General features: G+C 47.6%; 1 protein-coding gene across 6 annotated transcripts in view; it reads left to right on the top strand.

The window, feature by feature from the left end:
- The window catches only part of GATA3 (GATA binding protein 3), a 29,209-nt gene extending 12,746 nt beyond the window's left edge, over positions 1 to 16,463 (top strand). For 2 of the 6 annotated variants that reach the window (XM_070254835.1, XM_014737148.3), the window contains exons 3-6: positions 110 to 646; positions 5,908 to 6,053; positions 10,276 to 10,401; positions 14,371 to 16,463. In XM_070254835.1, the coding sequence (XP_070110936.1) occupies positions 110 to 646; positions 5,908 to 6,053; positions 10,276 to 10,401; positions 14,371 to 14,655 (1,094 nt within the window). In that variant the 3' untranslated portion in view covers positions 14,656 to 16,463. Of the gene's footprint in view, positions 1 to 106; positions 647 to 5,907; positions 6,054 to 10,275; positions 10,402 to 14,370 lie in introns of all 6 variants that reach the window. The other 4 variants (XM_070254834.1, XM_023631902.2, XM_023631903.2 and 1 more) reach the window with 3 other exon arrangements.
- Positions 16,464 to 16,521: the final 58 nt, after the last annotated feature.

Raw genomic sequence — 16,521 nt, 5'->3', positions numbered from 1 at the left:
GAGGCTGTGTTTGGGATCTTCCAGATGGGGAGGGGGGATGGAGGGGAGAGCCTCCTGGGGCCGCTCTCACGTGCATTTCTCTCTCCTGTCCCTTCTCTTCCCCCAGCAGGGAGCCAGGTGTGTCGCCCGCCTCTGCTGCACGGATCCCTGCCCTGGCTGGACGGCGGCAAGGCCCTGGGCAGCCACCACACCGCCTCGCCCTGGAACCTCAGCCCCTTCTCCAAGACGTCCATCCACCACGGCTCCCCGGGGCCCCTCTCCGTCTATCCCCCCGCCTCGTCCTCGTCGCTGTCGGCAGGCCACTCCAGCCCGCACCTCTTCACCTTCCCGCCCACCCCGCCGAAGGATGTCTCGCCGGACCCGTCGCTATCCACCCCAGGCTCGGCCGGCTCGGCCCGGCAGGACGAGAAGGAGTGCATCAAGTACCAGGTGCCGCTGCCCGACAGCATGAAGCTCGAGGCCTCGCACTCCCGCGCCAGCATGCCCACCCTGGGCGGGGCCGCCTCAACGGCCCACCACCCCATCACCACGTACCCGCCCTACGTCCCCGAATACAGCTCTGGACTCTTCCCGCCCAGCAGCCTACTGGGGGGCTCCCCCACCGGCTTCGGATGTAAGTCGAGGCCCAAGGCGAGATCCAGCACAGGTAGGAGCCCCTTCTCCCCCACCCACCTCTCCCTCCCCTAAACCCAGGGCAAGGAAAAGGGGGCGTGCAGCCAGGCCCCCCAGGGGAGCTGGGCGGGGGTGTTCCAGCCCCTTCGGAGATTTGCTTTCTTCCCATTCTTCCAGTGGGGGAAGAATGAGGTGTATCCTATCTCCTTCTAGTCTTCAGAGCAGAGGGGAAGTGGGATCTCATTTAAAACCCTCCAATGAACTGGGTAAGGAAATAAAACAAGAACAAAATACTCTGCCTGCTGGCCTGCCCCGAAACTTCTGGATTCTGCCAGGAACTCTAGTCAAGCTTCCAAGACCAAATGGAAGGCCGAGGGAATAAATCTTGAGTGTTTAAAGCTAAAACGAAACCTCTTGAAGCCTAAACAAACACAGGTCCCTCCTATGACCCCCCTGGCCTCTGGGACCGTCTGACTCTTCCTCTGGCTCAGCTCAGAGGGGGTCATGCAGTCGACAGAGGACAGCCCCCTGTACAGACCTGTATAAATAAAGTGTGTATATGTTTTTTGTGGGGGGCGGGACCCTGGCAAAGGCAGCACACATACTCTTTGCGTGAAAAAGGGGGCTCTCATCCCATCTTCTGGGAGAGAGAGATGGGCTCTTGCCTGAGGAAACAGTTGAAGGAAAATCAGAAGTCGCAGGGCCCAGTTCCCTGCAGTGACTTCTGGGGCTCCAGCCCAGGGCGGGACAGGAAGCCGTCTTAGGACATTCGCTTCAATTGTTCTGAAGCCAGAGGAGGTAGGAAGAACTGAGAAAGCTTCTCCAGGTGTGTGCCTCTGCTTCCTCTGCTCATCCTCTCTCGAAAAACGTGCACCCTGCCTCCACGCACGCTGCCTGTTCATTCTCTCGGGGTAGACACTTGCATTAAAAAAAGCAGAAAACGCACAGCGAGTATTTTTGCTTTAAAAATAAAATAATCCATCCCCGATGTTGTCTGTGACCGAAACAGCCAAATCAGAGACTTTGGGATTCTCTGAGATGGGATTTAACTATATTTTTAGAGATGTTTTTGTGAGGATTGTGGTGTCTGCTTGGAGGTGTCCAGTTCAGGGTAGATGTCTCTGCCGGGACCATTTCACTGCCTTCCCTCTTCTCTCCCTCTACAGAGATTCTATAGACAGAGAAGTGGTGGAAACCTTGAAACAGAGCTGGCAAAACCCAGGTTTAGAAAACTTCCGAGGGAGGGCTCTGGGAGCCCAGTGACCATGAGATCAGTTTTCAGGGTTTTTTCCAGGGTGACATTCACTCCGACGGCCTGGGCAGGACTGTCTCTATTTAGTTGATATGTTTTAGCTAATCCAATTATTTTCAGGCTGCTGCCCGCGACAGTTGCATTGTTTATCCCGCGCCAGGAACTTTAATAGAGTCCGGATGCGGTTAGGCTGACTGAAGAACTCAGACCTGCATGTTCAGTACATGAAAGTCGGCAGAGGGAAAGGGAGGCAGGCGAGCTGGTGGAGGCAAAGAGAAAGCAAGAGGAAGAAAGAACTGGCAGAGGACAGTGGCCACGCTGCCTCGCCAGGGGCTGGGTTTGGACCTGGAGGGGAGGGTTCCAGAGAAAGGGGGTACAGCTTTGCATAAACACCAGGATTAGATTCAGGCTTGAGGGCTGATTGCAGAGAGGGCGATGGTGTGCATTTTGAGGTAGTTATGGGATTTTTGTTTAAGTTCTCTTTTCTGGTAGGGCTAAAAGTTTGGGGCAGATCGTGGTATCTGAGGCCGGTGTGGTGGTTTGTGTGGGGGGAGGGGACCCAGTGACTTTTCCAAAAGCCTCTGGTTTCTCTGCCCTCATTTCCGTGTTTGAGTTCTTCCCCTCTGTTGTGCACACCTTCTGCCTCTGGTTTAGTCTTGTCTTTTCTCTCATCTCTTTTCTTAAGACTGAACTTTTGGGGCGGGTTCGGGAAAGAGCTGCATTTCCCTAAGCCAGAACCAGGAGCACCTCCATACCTATTTTATTATTTTTTGGGTGAGGGAGAGAGGAGAGGCGACTATTTAAATTTGGCTTTTTACTTCCTCCTCCTTATTCCTTTCTCACAGTCAAAAAAACCAAGAACAGCACACCTGGGCACCAGGGAGTCGGGACTTTGGGAGTGTGGAGAGGAAGTTTCAAGCCACCTTCTGTGTAAAGAGGGTGGAAGTGGTGGGAATTCTTGAGGAGGGGATTCTCTTGGTTTTAGCGGTCACATTTTTTTTTTTTTTAACCTCTTCTTTGCAAACGCACTTGAAGGAGGAGACAGAGAAGACAGGGTTGTCGCATTTAGGAGAAACGGTTGAAGCTGTGGTTAAGGGCACCTACAGCTTTTTTAACGCCCCGGGGCTGTCGGTGCTGGGATAGAACTTTGCAAACAAAAGACAGAGGCTTTTTTGCAAAGGGCCATTTCTTAGCTCTGCCACCTCCTCTCACCCTGGGCATCCCCCTCCACTTCCCTCTGGACATGACCTCCCGCCCTGCTCCCTACCCCTGCCATCCAGCCCATTTCAGGATTTCAGTTGGAGACGAAGGGGTGTTCGAAAAAACGGCTGTTGAACGTCAGGAGGCCTAGCGGCTCTGTGGTTCTTGTCACCTAAGAGAGAGGTGTCTGTCTGAGCAGCTCACACCAGGCAGTAAGCGAGGAGAGGGAAGGAAAGTGGGAGACAGTCAGGGCCTCCCGTAGGAAATTGGTTGTTGGCTGAAGTCACAGACTGGAGGCAACAAGGAGGAAAGAGAAAACATAAGAAAAGCCACACCAGGCAATCACAGACTTGTGGAGTGAATCTAGACCGAACATTGCTCCAGTGTGCAGGGCCTGGCTGCAGAGGCAGCCGTTGCAGCTTTTAAGGGCCCTCTGAAAAGGAAGCCAGTCATCCTCCCCACCGCCTGACAAAGGGAAGGAAATCAGACTAATCGCGTCAGGCTGGGAGATCCCCCAGCCCAGGGTGCCCAGGAGCAGGGCGGCCAGCCAGCCCCGCGCCTGTCATAGCCACGGCCACAACTCCCACCTAAGCTGCTGCTGCTGCTGCTGAGGGGAGCAAGAAGCCAGCGCACCCTCGCAGCCAGCCGTCTGCCAACGCCCAAGTGGGAAAGGGACAAAATGACTGGGAACCTGCGAGGCCCCTGTCTTGGCAGGATGGGGTGGGCCTGGAGCCCCAGCCAGCAGAGGCCAGTGTCGCTGCCCCCACAAGGGGCTGACCCAGTGCCCATTTGGAGCATGGAATCTGTGGGCTTGCCCGCCTCCAGGCTTGGCTGCTGCTGGCACCTCCTCGCCCACTCGCCCTTTCCTCCTTCCTTCTTGCCTCCCCCGCATCCAGCCAGCCACCTCCCGCAGGCTTTTGACCCCAGCCAAAGGTGTCTGGATGCAGTTCAGTCCAAAGTCTTTTTTGAGGGCTGAGCAACGCTGTTGGGTCCCTAGAAAGTGCTCCTGGCACACAGGGCCAGCTTTTGTAGATAATCGCAGGGGTTCTTGGAAAGCTCTCTAAACCCCGGGCTTAAGAACCTGTTTTGAATTTGGAGCAAAAAACCAAAATCTCTCTTAACTCCTTTAAATTTTTTGGCAAAAGTAAAGTGCGCAAAAATTACTCAGCACCGTCGTGGACTCTAGTGTCGGAGGAGGCAAAACTCTCTTCCATTTCCAAAGCTTCTTTTCCTCCCCCAGAACCCAGCCCAGGAGAACAGCGTAGGTCCCAGGGGTCAACCCCCCAATTCCTTCATACTGGGGGTTTCCAAAGGCTGAGCAGTTTTGGGGTCCCCAAGCTAGCCTCTCCCTCCTTGTAGGGGGTTAAGATTCCCAAGGGCCTGCCAGGTTCTTTTCCCCCACCCTAGCCTTCCTGGTAGTTTGGGGTTAGCTGATTAATCTCTCAAGACCAAACAACATTTAGGGGTTCTCTTTCTCCCCAGCATCCTCCAAAACCTCCCTCCTGCACCCCCAAAGAGAGCCAGACCCCTTCTGGCCCCTCCTCCTGGGGGGACCAGCTCCAGCGGAGCCACTGGCTCCTGCAGGGTTGGGTTGGGTCGGGCGGGGCGGGGGCTCCTCCTGGGATCCAGGCTCGGTCAGCATCGAGCTGGTGCGGCGGTGCCGCCAGGAGAAGGAGGCCCCCCACGAACCGGGCAGATTCTGCCACAAACCGCCCCCCTCCTCCTCCCTGCACCGAAGTTGCAAAGAAACCACCAGCGAACTCCCCCGTGTCCTCAGATGGTATTTGGAGGTGTCGCCAGGAGCTCCCCTCCGGAGGTGGGTCAGGTCACCCGCCCGCCCCTGCAGTGAACGCTGCTCGAACCCGGCCTGGCCGGTTTCTGTTTATTTTGTTTGTTTGTTTGTTGGAAAAAGAGCAACGCAGGCAGGCCTGGTTGAGGAGCCGACCTAGAGGCCCCTGGTCTCCGATCTGCTCCTCGCTGGCTCTGCCCCTCCCAACGCTGCTCTTCCTCTCCCCTCCTCCCTCCCCAGGTTCCTTGCTAACGACTGTGCTGCGCATCCCTGTAACACCCCTGGCCTGGGCCGGCTGGGGTCATGAGTCCACTTCAGTCTCTGTCCCAGTGGCTGGGAAACTGTTGAAAACCTGAGCCTTTTCTAGGCAGAAAAAAGATGATGGGGGTGTGAGCGGACCCTGTGGGATCGTCTTCTATTACTTGCCAGCCAGGGACATTTACAGTATTATTGGAAGTAAAATCGAATGCCCTGGCTACTAAAATCAATCAGCCAAGTGATCAATCTATTCGTCTCTTTATTATCTGTTTATCTATGTGGCCATTGATGACGCTTTCCTTTTTCCCCATCCTCCTCTTCATTATTTAATCGATTTGTATAGACAGACCTAGCCACGATAATGGGTCACCTTTGTTTTTCCTTTGAGGGAAATGAATGGAATGTTTTGCTTTCGCCATGGTCCAGGGCTCAGAGTTTTCTCAGGGAACTATTTCGAGCTGAAATCTGCCTTCCTCCTTGGCTTGGTTTGGTCTTCCCCATCAAGTCGGGCAGGCCCGGAACCAGCAGAAGTTCTGCTGCTGTTTATTCACGCCCCGCTTCTTGTGATGGTGCTGGCTGTGGACGGGAATGAGACTGAGGCCATGAGACAGCCCTACAGTAATTCGTTTCAACTTGGGAGCCACCTTCGAGGGAGGTGGGAGTGGGAACGTTCCCCAAAAGAAGAAAGAGAGAAAAGAAAGTTCTCCACGTTACTTTCACTCCCTAGTTCCCAGCACTGGCAGCTTCCCTGGGTGTTTTCCTCCCATAAGTGACTTATGTGCAATCTTGTTTCTAGAAGGCAGGGAGTGTGTGAACTGCGGGGCGACCTCGACCCCACTCTGGCGACGAGATGGCACCGGGCACTACCTCTGCAATGCCTGTGGGCTCTACCACAAAATGAACGGACAGAACCGACCCCTCATCAAACCCAAGAGAAGGCTGGTGAGTTGTCCTTGGGAAGCCCAGCTCCAACACGGACCATTTCGTCTTCAATTTCCTCTCTTCAGGAAGGAGCATTTTCTGCAGGAAATTGGCAGGACAGCTCAAAATCATGTCAGCTTGCTTGGGATAGTTTTTTTTTTCTTTTCTTTTTCCAAATTATATATACAGCAAAGCTCCCTCTCTCTTTTTTTCTCTTCATATTTCTTAAGTCACTTATTGCCTTTTTAAGGATGTTGACTTCTTGGTTATCAAATCTGAAGTGTGTTTGCTGGTGGAATGATTGCTTTAATGGGACAACTGATTTAAGATGCATTGATGATGACAGAGAAATTTAGTATGAGGATGGAATGTCCCAGGCACCATCCAGAACATGTTCCTGATGTATAGGTGGGAATGCTAGGATTCGGTGACAGGCTCAGTGCTGTCCTAGTGCCATGGATGAGTCTTGTGTGCCAATGCTTTAAGATTGATGGGGCCAATTAACTGGCTCTCACAAGCGGCAACCACTGAGCCTAGTAGAGTCCTGGGGGGCTTTGGGAAGAAGCAGAAGAAAAAGAAGAAGATTGGCAACAGATGTTAGTTCAGGTGCCAATCTTAAAAAGAAAAAAAAAAAAAACAGAATTGAGGACTTTCCACAGATAATTCCTCTGGGAAAAAATTGTGTGATTCCTGCCTTGCCTCTTGGTCCCACCTAGCTTTTAGTCTTGTTTTCTCTTTGAACCATTATCGGTAGGGTGATAGTTCCCCGGCCCGCCACCATTTTTCTTTCTTAAATTTCTTGACCCTTAGGAATACTTGAGAAAACTGGCACTGTCAAGCATTTATAAGGAAAACTAGCAAGAGAGGCTCATACGTAAGCTTGTCTTTGGACCTCAGACCAGACTGAATAGCAAGTGTCTGTAACAGACAACTAAAAGCGGCCTTGGCAAATGATGACTCTAACCACAGTCAAGAGATCAAAATGCTCTTTGTGGTGATGACATTCACCAAGTAGAGAAGGGAGGAGGGGAATTTCCCCATGCAGATTAATGGATGAAGCAGCATCCATCACATTTTAAAGGGGGGAAAATCCTCTGTGTTCTTTTTAAAGAATTGTCTTCCCCATCATATTTTAATTCAACTCAATACCTTTCACATCCTCTTTAGAAGAAGGAAAAACTTTCTGGGGTTGGATGTGTCCACGGACTAATTTTTGACAATCTTCAGTCTCTAGGCTTTATTCTTTACCCCCTTCTCCAACTTTCTCAACCCCCCCCCCCCCCCCCCCCCCGCACTCGTCCCCATGCACTGTGGTATTTTTTTTTTTTTCCTTTCTCTCATGTGCAAAGCTAACTTCCTAGGAAAAAGCTGCCGGATATCTGAGCACTGGAGATAACTCATAAACAACGACTCAGCTTCCCCAACCTAAACATCAAGATGTTTGAACGTATCAGAACAAGACGAGTTTTAAAAAAAAATGGCTGGAGGTGTTAGCACAGAATGAATATGATCACACCACAAAAGAATGTTCTGAATCACTCAAAACCTGGCCTTAGAAAAAAAAAAAAAAGAAAAGAAAAAGAAAAGGAAAAAAAAGAAAGAAAACTAATAACAAAAACTTTCTTGTTAAAATAAGTCAGGGTACCATTATAATTGGGCTTTCTTTTTACTGTACGAGGAAAGAAGGAGAAAGAGGGAGCACAGTGACTGTCTGCAGCCTGGTTCATGAGCAAGAAGACGTTTGACATTTTCTTGGAGTTTCTTCTGTCTGGGCACATTGCATAGGAGGGCTCCACTTGCATTTTATATAATTCTGTCTTCATTTACCTTTCCTAAGAAATCTCTAGAACTCTGAGTAATAATTGCTTTTAATTCTGGAGTTCATTGGCTGTCACTTTTTAAGCTATCTTTTCTTTCTTACTCATCCGTTCTGGGTGGTTTTATATTTTTAGTTCCATAGAATTCATATGCTCCAGAGAGACACGTAGGGCACATTCAGGATTTTTTTTTTTTTTTAAAGCCCTCAGATGTATTCGACTTATGAATACCTAGAACTTTCTTTTTCTTCTTTCCTATATTTCCTGTGCCTTCGCTCCGGCTCTGGCTCTCTGGTTTGCTATTTTCGCTTTGCACATTTGCAGATTCGCTGAGGACCGCCCAGCCATCGTGTGGCTAGCTCTTCCGTAAGATGCATATCTAACACTGAATAAACTCATGCAGGAAATAGGAGAAAGGACCAAAGGGAAGATCCATGGAATTTTTTTTCCTGGTGTCATCAGGATTTTCACAACTGACAACTAGCTGAGTAGCTTGCTTTATTAACCTACTTTGTGTCCTGCTAGTGAAGTCAAACAGTGTGGCTTTTAGAGGTTCTGTGTAAATTCGCATAAAGTCTGAGCTGGTTGTATTTCTGTTACTGTTAATATGTTGCAAAGGGCTGCCTGTGAGTCTCGGCACTGGAGCTCCCATTTTACTGGCTGGCGTTTTGTGCTTGTAGTACACATTCCAAGCTGTTGGGCTGGGAGATCCGGCCCCTGAATAGATATTAGTCTACTATATCCGAGTATTTCTTTTAAAGAAAAAAAAAGTACAGGAAGATAATAATAATCACATGATAACAGAATTGTCAAAATCATTAAGCAGTGATGTGATGTATCATTTTCTTCCCAAGAGCGTACAAGGGAAACAGTTATAAGTCTTACATCATCACGTTTCATAAAGCAGGTGGGCATAGGTTGGTGGGGTTAGAGGCTGCATTCTTGGACTGTGGTGAATTATTTTCAAAATGGACAGCCGAAAAGTGGAATCTTCCTTAGAACACAGAAAATAAAGAATTACTAAAAAAAAAAAAGAAAAAAGGTCACAGCTCTGCTATTTAAGCCAGTAGGAAGGAGGGGCGTATCTGTGGAACTGTTTCGTGGCTTGAAAGGAAAGGAATCAGTCTGGTTAATTCAGAATTGCCACTGGGTTTTCCATATCTGGCATATCTGGCCCAACTTCTTGCTTGACAAAATGTTGATGGAGAAGTGCGCTGTGATCGCTGTAGTTTCTGTTCCACGCTTTTATAAGTGTGCCAGAATTTTCCTGATCACAGATAAAGACCAGCTGAATTCTTTCTCCCTCTCTAGCCTTTGACAATATTTTGGAGTCCAGGAGCAGGAATGATTCTGCAGTTAAAATTTTCTTTTTAGATTTGAGGGGTGAGGAGGTGAGAGAGGAGTATGTCAGAAGTGACTCAACCCCATTTTCTTTCAAAAGTTTTTGAGTTTAATTTTTTTAAAAGTATGAACAGAGAGAACAGTCCCCTCCCTTATCAATGTAAGTGCATCAAAAAGTGAAAGAAAAATCTCCCTTTTAAAGGAAATGAAGGCAGTGACACAATCAAATAATTAAAATTCAAGTGGAGGCTGACATCTATCTGACTTGCGATTATTCTGCTCTGCAAACAGCAAAAAGAAAATACCTAATTTCAAGAAGGTGAAATGAGATCGAGCAGGAGGAGGGGCCAGTGTTGCTGTTGAAAAGCAAAATTCCTTGTTGTTTCCACTTTGTCTCATTAACTGGAAGCTACCTAAAGAGAATGAGGTGGCTGTCACCAGGAGTGACAAAATTTGGAAGTGACCAAAGTGCAAGCTGTGTAAATTTAGGACCACTACCAATTGGCTGGGGTCCTGTTCCCTTAGGATGTCCTGCTCTGTGCCTCCTAAGTCATACATCCCCTGAGTGGAAGCCGCACATGTGCACGGACGCTCTCTGTTCTCTTTGCAATCCGGTGTTTCTTTATTTGGATCTATCAGTGACGATGCTGGCTTTTGCTCTTCCTTTGCTGTTAGCATATTGTGATGGCCAATAGCCTTGCTGAGACTTGATATTCTTGGCAATTCAAAATTGCGACCTATAACAATTTAACATCCAGTGAACTTTGTCGAAAGGGAACAGGAGGAACATTATTTCAGAGAGCTGGCATCAGCTTTCTGATCCTCCTGGCTTCTCCCCGAGGGAAGAGCAGGCTGCATCCTGACCACTTGACTACAGTCTGACGCCCTCCTGTGCCAGGCAATTGGCTATCTTTTTCTTCTTGAGGCAGCTTTTGGGGATCTTTATTACTTTCATGTGGGCCACTTGCTAGTTTTGATTTCAATGATAATTTCTTTTCATTTTTTTAAAAAAGTCTGTCTCTGTCGTTCTGAAAACACGTTTAAAGTTTGTTTTGGTTTTGCGCTCTCTCTCTCCCTGCTCCCAGTCGGCAGCGAGAAGGGCAGGTACGTCCTGTGCAAACTGTCAAACCACCACTACCACTCTCTGGAGAAGAAATGCCAATGGGGATCCTGTCTGCAACGCCTGCGGGCTGTACTACAAGCTGCACAATGTAAGTGTCTCGGGGACCGGCTAGAACCATCTTGCTTTCTGATGATGCCCACAAAGAGCATCCCCCTTTCCAGGTCCCCTTCTCGATTGCAGTTGCCCTCTTTTGGGGCAAATAACAGGCCTCAGATAACCAAAGCCATAGGACCAGTGTGGGAAACTAGTTTGTACAGGGTGGCCTTGATGAGACTGTCAGGTTTAAAGACGGGACGATTCAACCCCCTTAGTATGTATGGGAACCACCATGTGCAATGCAGAGATCCAATATGCATGGTGGGCCTCGTTTGAGTTTTTAAGGGAGAAAAATCTTCCTCTTGGAAAACAAAAAAAGTCACCATTTCTATTTTGATGTTTCCTTGCGGCTTACACTTTTTGCAAAATAGAGAAAGAGAGTGATCGAGAGAAAGGTAAATAGAATTGTAATGCATGGCACACGAATTCCTGAAACGGAGGGGCCGATTCAGTTACTGAGGGGTAAAAAGTCTTGGCTTAACTTGTGCTGTGAATTTGAAATGGATTCTTTGTGTGAAAGACCTGAAATGAAATGTCTGAGAGATTTCATCCGATGGCCTCGTCCTAACCAGCAGAGAACTGGGGAAAGCGGTGGAGGTTATCCAGACTAGGGAAAAGAAACGTAGTGTTTTCTCCTTCTGCATCACATTAGCAGGATGACAACTGCCAGTCAGACCCCTGGGTTTAGCTGTGTCATTTCTAATCTTTTAATTTGGGGTCCTCCCATTTTGTAATACCTTAAAAAAAAATTTCAGGAATTTTTTTTTTTCCTGCAACAGCTCTGGCCTGAAGTTTGTGTTAATCCCAAAGGAAGAATCGTCATTTCTCGCTCTCTCTGTCTCTCTCTCCTCTTTAGCTCTGTCTGATTCTCCTAAAGTCTTTGCCAATCTGACTTTGGCAAAGTCTGGGGCTGAATGGGGAAGAGGCACAGCTTTGGGCTCCTGCCATTCTGGCAGTCAACTCGTCTTACTCAGGAATACCTGGGAACTGGGGAGGAAGCATCTCTCGTTAGATTTTTTTGAGTCACAGGAGAACGTCTCATGGTGACCTCAGCACCCCAATTCTTTTTTTCATTTTGGGAATAAGTTGCAGCGATTCTCAGGGACCCTGTGAAACTTGTCTCCCTCCCTTCGGTGTCATGCCCTCTTCACGTGGTCCCCATGCAGGGCCCAGCACTAATGGAACTAGGGTCTCCCTGCCTTCAGTCATTGTCCCTCAGATCTTCAGACTGTGGGACAAATCCATTTATCAGTGACAAAACCCAAGTCCTATTTTCACTTTGGGGAATTTACTTGCTCACTGCCGGGGAGATGAACAGATTTGTGATTAAAGTTTGGAAGATTTGGGGCAGTCGAGTGTATGAGCTACCCTAGTCATCGGCGCAGCCTATAAAATTATTTTGAGGTTGTACTTTGTAGTTTTCAAAGAACTTGCGTGTTACTTGATTACATTTGAGGCTCAAATAGTCCCATGATGTAGCCAGGGCAGAAATTATTCTTATTTCCGTTTTACTTGATGAAACTGTGACTCAGAAGAAGCAAGTAAGTAGCACAGGGGAACAGGAGGCTGCTGGAGAGGAGTCACGAGCGGTTTCAGACTAGCAGAAGGCCATCCTGGGAGGTCTGTAGCGTTAGGACTAACAGGGACCAGTGGGGAGGAAACACTTTCTCATTTTAGGATATGCCAAAGTTCAATTCCAAGTAATGGATTGTGTGTGTGTGTATTTCTTTCCTATTTCCACAGAAGTATAGGAATTATGGGACATTAACCAGCTATAAATTTCTCTGACTATTTGATGAGATAAGCTCATCAAGTCGTGGTGAGATATGATCTCAATTGTGTCCAATCTAAAAATAATATTTCTGGAGACTAGGAGTTTCTCATCAAATCAAAGAAAACCCAAGGAACCTTTTCCATTCCTCGCTTCCACCTTATTCTTAATTAGCTGCCAACTTCACAACTGGGCTCCAGGGGCCGGGAGAGAGAAACTTGCTCACCACCAAGAGTGGTTTTTCTATCTTCTCTGGTTGAGTAAGAATTCACAAAAGGAGGCGATTTACGATTTACGTGTATTTAACAATAAGAGATAATAGTCTGTTAACATCGTCGTGGTGTTGTGTTTTGTGCAGCCTATCTAGGTACCTACGCGTGTATGCCATAGTTAGTTCCTTTCTTCTTATCTAGGTGTTTCGATAACTAGCTATCTCAGTATCAGTGTGTCCAGGTGGTGTTGGGACTAGTTATCTGGGTTTGGGTGGCTATCTGTGTAACTAGATATTATATTTAGATACCCGGCTGTGTATATCTAGGTATCAGCCTAAAGAACTGTGTGTCTAGACATTATCTTGGGGAAGATTTGATGTGACAGTAGATTCCTATCACCTCTGTAGGCTGCGTCTTTATCTTGATTATAACTTTGAAGAAGGAACCCTGAAATGTTCTTTTCGCAGCGACCTTTTAGATCCTCTGCTGTCGCTCACGTTGCTTTCCTGCACCAGGGGAAACCAGGTCTCAGCTCCACTGTGGGGCTCTGTCCCCCTCTCCAGGGTGACCTCTCCCAGCTCAGCTCCAGGCAGCTGTGTTTGCTGCTCCTAGAAGCATTGTCAACAGCCTCTCTCTCTTGGCCTTTTGGATTCTCTCTTCCTTAACGGTCATCTTCTAGCTTTTGGAGCAGGCGGGTAGATCCTGGAGCTGTGAGAGGCTCTTCTCTTTCTTCATCCTAGAGGACCCTAGAGAGAGAAGATGCTTCTTCCCCAAGGAGCCAGAAATGACCCAGACCCCGGCATGCCCTTCTTAGTCCCTTTGCCACATTCCCCTGGGAACGTGGCCGGATGTGTTGGTTCCTATCCACGGCGGATGTCTGCTGTTGAGGTTAATCTGATTCTGACTCCTTGTGGGGAGGGATGTCTGTTTGTTTTGTCAAGTCCCCTCTCTTGATTTTGCCCCTCCCAAAGCAAATGTATTTTAAAAACAAAACAAATGAGGCTTCTCAAGAGGAGGGAGATGCTGCACTGTCTCGGAGACTGAAGACTGGTGATGCGGAGAGTCGGCGCTGGCCTGTGTCTCTTTAGTTCATTCCCGGTCTTTGGATTTAGGAGGAGAATGCTTTCAGACTAGCACAGTCCTTTGTACCCCATAAATGGTTATTAAATGCTTGCTGCGCGGTGGTTTAGCTATTTGTCTAGTTAGAAGGGGATAGGCGGAACTAGGTAGAAATTTGCAACTTTGAGTCATTGCCCTTCTGAGACATGGGCAAGAGATGATCTTTTGGAAAGACATGTGTGTTAGAAAATGACCCCAGAACATACAAATTCCAGGGGAAGATTTTACAGCACCTCTCGCTGCGAAAAGGCCAAGTAGGAGAGAGGCAACCATAAGTTATTTGAAGAGGGGTGCAGGCCTCGTTTCTGAAGGCAGGTAGACTTACACACTTAAGATCGATTACCTTGGTAGTGCTTTTAAAGTCCCAACGCAGGTTTCAGACGAGAAGACATGGTGTTATTTCTCTCTTGAAGATTCCTCGATTGCCTCCATTCTCCTAAAATAGTCTAAGGAAATTCTAATGAAACAAGACAAGTTTTTATAATTTAGTTATCATGGAAGTACAATCCTATGGAGTGGTTCTCTAGAATATGGTCCTTGGGAATGCAAAGTTCTTCCCAAATGAGTGGTGAGGAGGAAGGTAATTAATGATCCCTGCTTGGAACACCTTACCTCTGGTCTCTTGGTTTCTGAAACTGATAGGGGCTGACAGTCGGAACCCCGCCACAGACCTAGCCTGAGGACTCTGGATCCTTGGGAAGGAGGCAGGAAGAGGTGGGAGGAAGGGGCCCCCTGCAAGCAGATCCCTGATCTGGGGCAGTCAGAGGAACCCATATTGGGGTATGAAAGCCTGCACCATTTCAGAGCCAGCAAAAAAGTAAAAAAAAAAAAAAAAAAAAAAAACTTGATCTCTGTTTAGATTAACAGACCCCTGACTATGAAGAAGGAAGGCATCCAGACCAGAAACCGAAAAATGTCTAGCAAATCCAAAAAGTGCAAAAAGGTGCATGACACGCTGGAGGACTTCCCCAAGGGCAGCTCTTTCAACCCAGCCGCTCTCTCCAGACACATGTCTTCTCTCAGCCACATCTCGCCCTTCAGCCACTCCAGCCACATGCTGACCACCCCGACACCGATGCACCCGCCGTCCAGCCTCTCCTTCGGACCTCACCATCCTTCCAGTATGGTCACCGCCATGGGTTAGAGGCCCTGCTTGATGCTTCACGGTGTCCAGGCGAGAGTCCCTCCGGCCCCTTCTACGTGCATTTTTTTGCAGGAGCAGAATCATGAAGCCGACAACCGATGGATATATGTTTTTGAAGGCAGAAAACAAAATGATGTTTGCCACTTTTGCAGAGGAGCTCACTGTGGGTGTCTGTGTTCTCCATCACTGAATCTGGATCCCATTTGTGAATAAGCCATTCAGACTCATATTCCCTATTCAACAGGGTCTCTCTAGTGCTGTGAAAAAAAAATGCTGAACATTGCATATAACTTATATTGTAAGAAATACTGTACATTCGAAGAAGACTTTGTTGCATCTGGGTAGCTGTAAGAAAGGCATGAAGGACGCCAAGAATTTTAAGGAATATGGGGGAAATTAAGTGTGGAAATTCAGAAGAAACTAGTCTGATATTCCAAATGGACAAACTGCCAGTTTTATTTCCTTTCCCTGGCTGCAGTTGGTTGATGCATTAAAAGAAAAAACAAAAAAAAGGAAAAAAAATGTCATAGGCAAATCATTTGTTCAAAGCTGTGGGCCTCTGTGTAGGAAAGTCTGTCAGTTCCGGGCAATCCATGTTAACACTCGTAAGTTGCCGCGGAGGGTGTCAGAGAGCCTTCCTGGGCCTCCACTCTGTATAAACAAGTCCCTGTAATTGTTGTTTGTATGTATAATTCAAAGCACCAAAATGAGAAAAGATGTAGATTTATTTCATTCTATTATACAGACTGAATTGTTGTACAAATTTATTTACGGCTAGTGTTAAGAATTGCTTTTTGGTTTTAATATTTTCCTTCTCTCTCAATTTTTGGTTGAATAAACTAGATGATGTTCAGTTGACCTAAGGTGCTTGTGCTCCGGAGGGCTTCTTTTCCATTTCGTTTTTTGATGATATTTATTAAGTAGCTTCTAAGGGTACAGCCGCATCTATCCTTTCTCTCACTCCTCCCGCAGCCTGTGCTATGAGGGTAGCAGCGTATGAGCTACCGACTTGCATGTCAGCGACTTAGGCCAGACAGATCGGGGCCTGGGAGCCGCCTGGCTGTTAGCTCCTGTCGTGTTCTGTGTTAGTGACCACTGCCTTTAATACAGTCTGTTGGAATAATAATATAAAAGCCATCATCAAGTGAGAATATTTTAAAACAACCAAATACCATCGTATCAAAGTGGTGGCCAAGCTCTTATAGAATCTGGTAGGTCTAGCTAATCTAAGAAAAAGGAGCTTAAAAAAAAAAAAGCAAATCCCAAACGTGTTAATTCACTAGGAGATAATGCAGACCCCAGAGTGTCATCATTTATTCCTGTGGGAAACGGAGCATCTTGGAGCTCTGTTTGGAGCCCAGAGGAAGGCAGCCTGGGGCTGGAGTCCCTTCTGTGGTCCCTAGTGAGCTGTGGTTCCCTCCTCCTTGTGTACCTCGAGGAGACCGTCTTCCTGCAGGAGAAACAGGAAGAATTCCCTGGTGAGATTCACAGGCGGACCGCGCGGATGGGTTCCTCGTGGTTCTCTGCAAGACGTAAAGGAACTGGGCTGGCTCTCGAGTTCATTTCTGCTTTTCTTTTCTGCTGCTGACTAACACCACAGTGGAGGGATTTATTGGAATGTTTGCGAGACATGAAATAACTGTTTTGTAACTTATGCTGTATAGTTTCCTTTTACTCTGTTGACAGAATGTGTAACTATGGCACACATTTTAAAATCTCTGTTAATCGCCTCTCTGCTTTCTTAGCAAATATTTTAAACCTAAAGCTAAATGTTGAAATAAAGGAGTAGAGAATTATTGAGATGCAAATGGAGATCTTCCTGGCTCCTGATTCGTGGTCCACAATTTGAGTGTTGTTTTCGATCAC

The sequence above is a fragment of the Equus caballus genome, chromosome 29 (genome assembly GCF_041296265.1).
Source record: "Equus caballus isolate H_3958 breed thoroughbred chromosome 29, TB-T2T, whole genome shotgun sequence".
Lineage (NCBI taxonomy): Eukaryota > Metazoa > Chordata > Mammalia > Perissodactyla > Equidae > Equus > Equus caballus.
The sequence above is the reverse complement of the archived record's forward strand: the minus strand, read 5'-3'. Positions and strand labels throughout refer to the sequence as shown.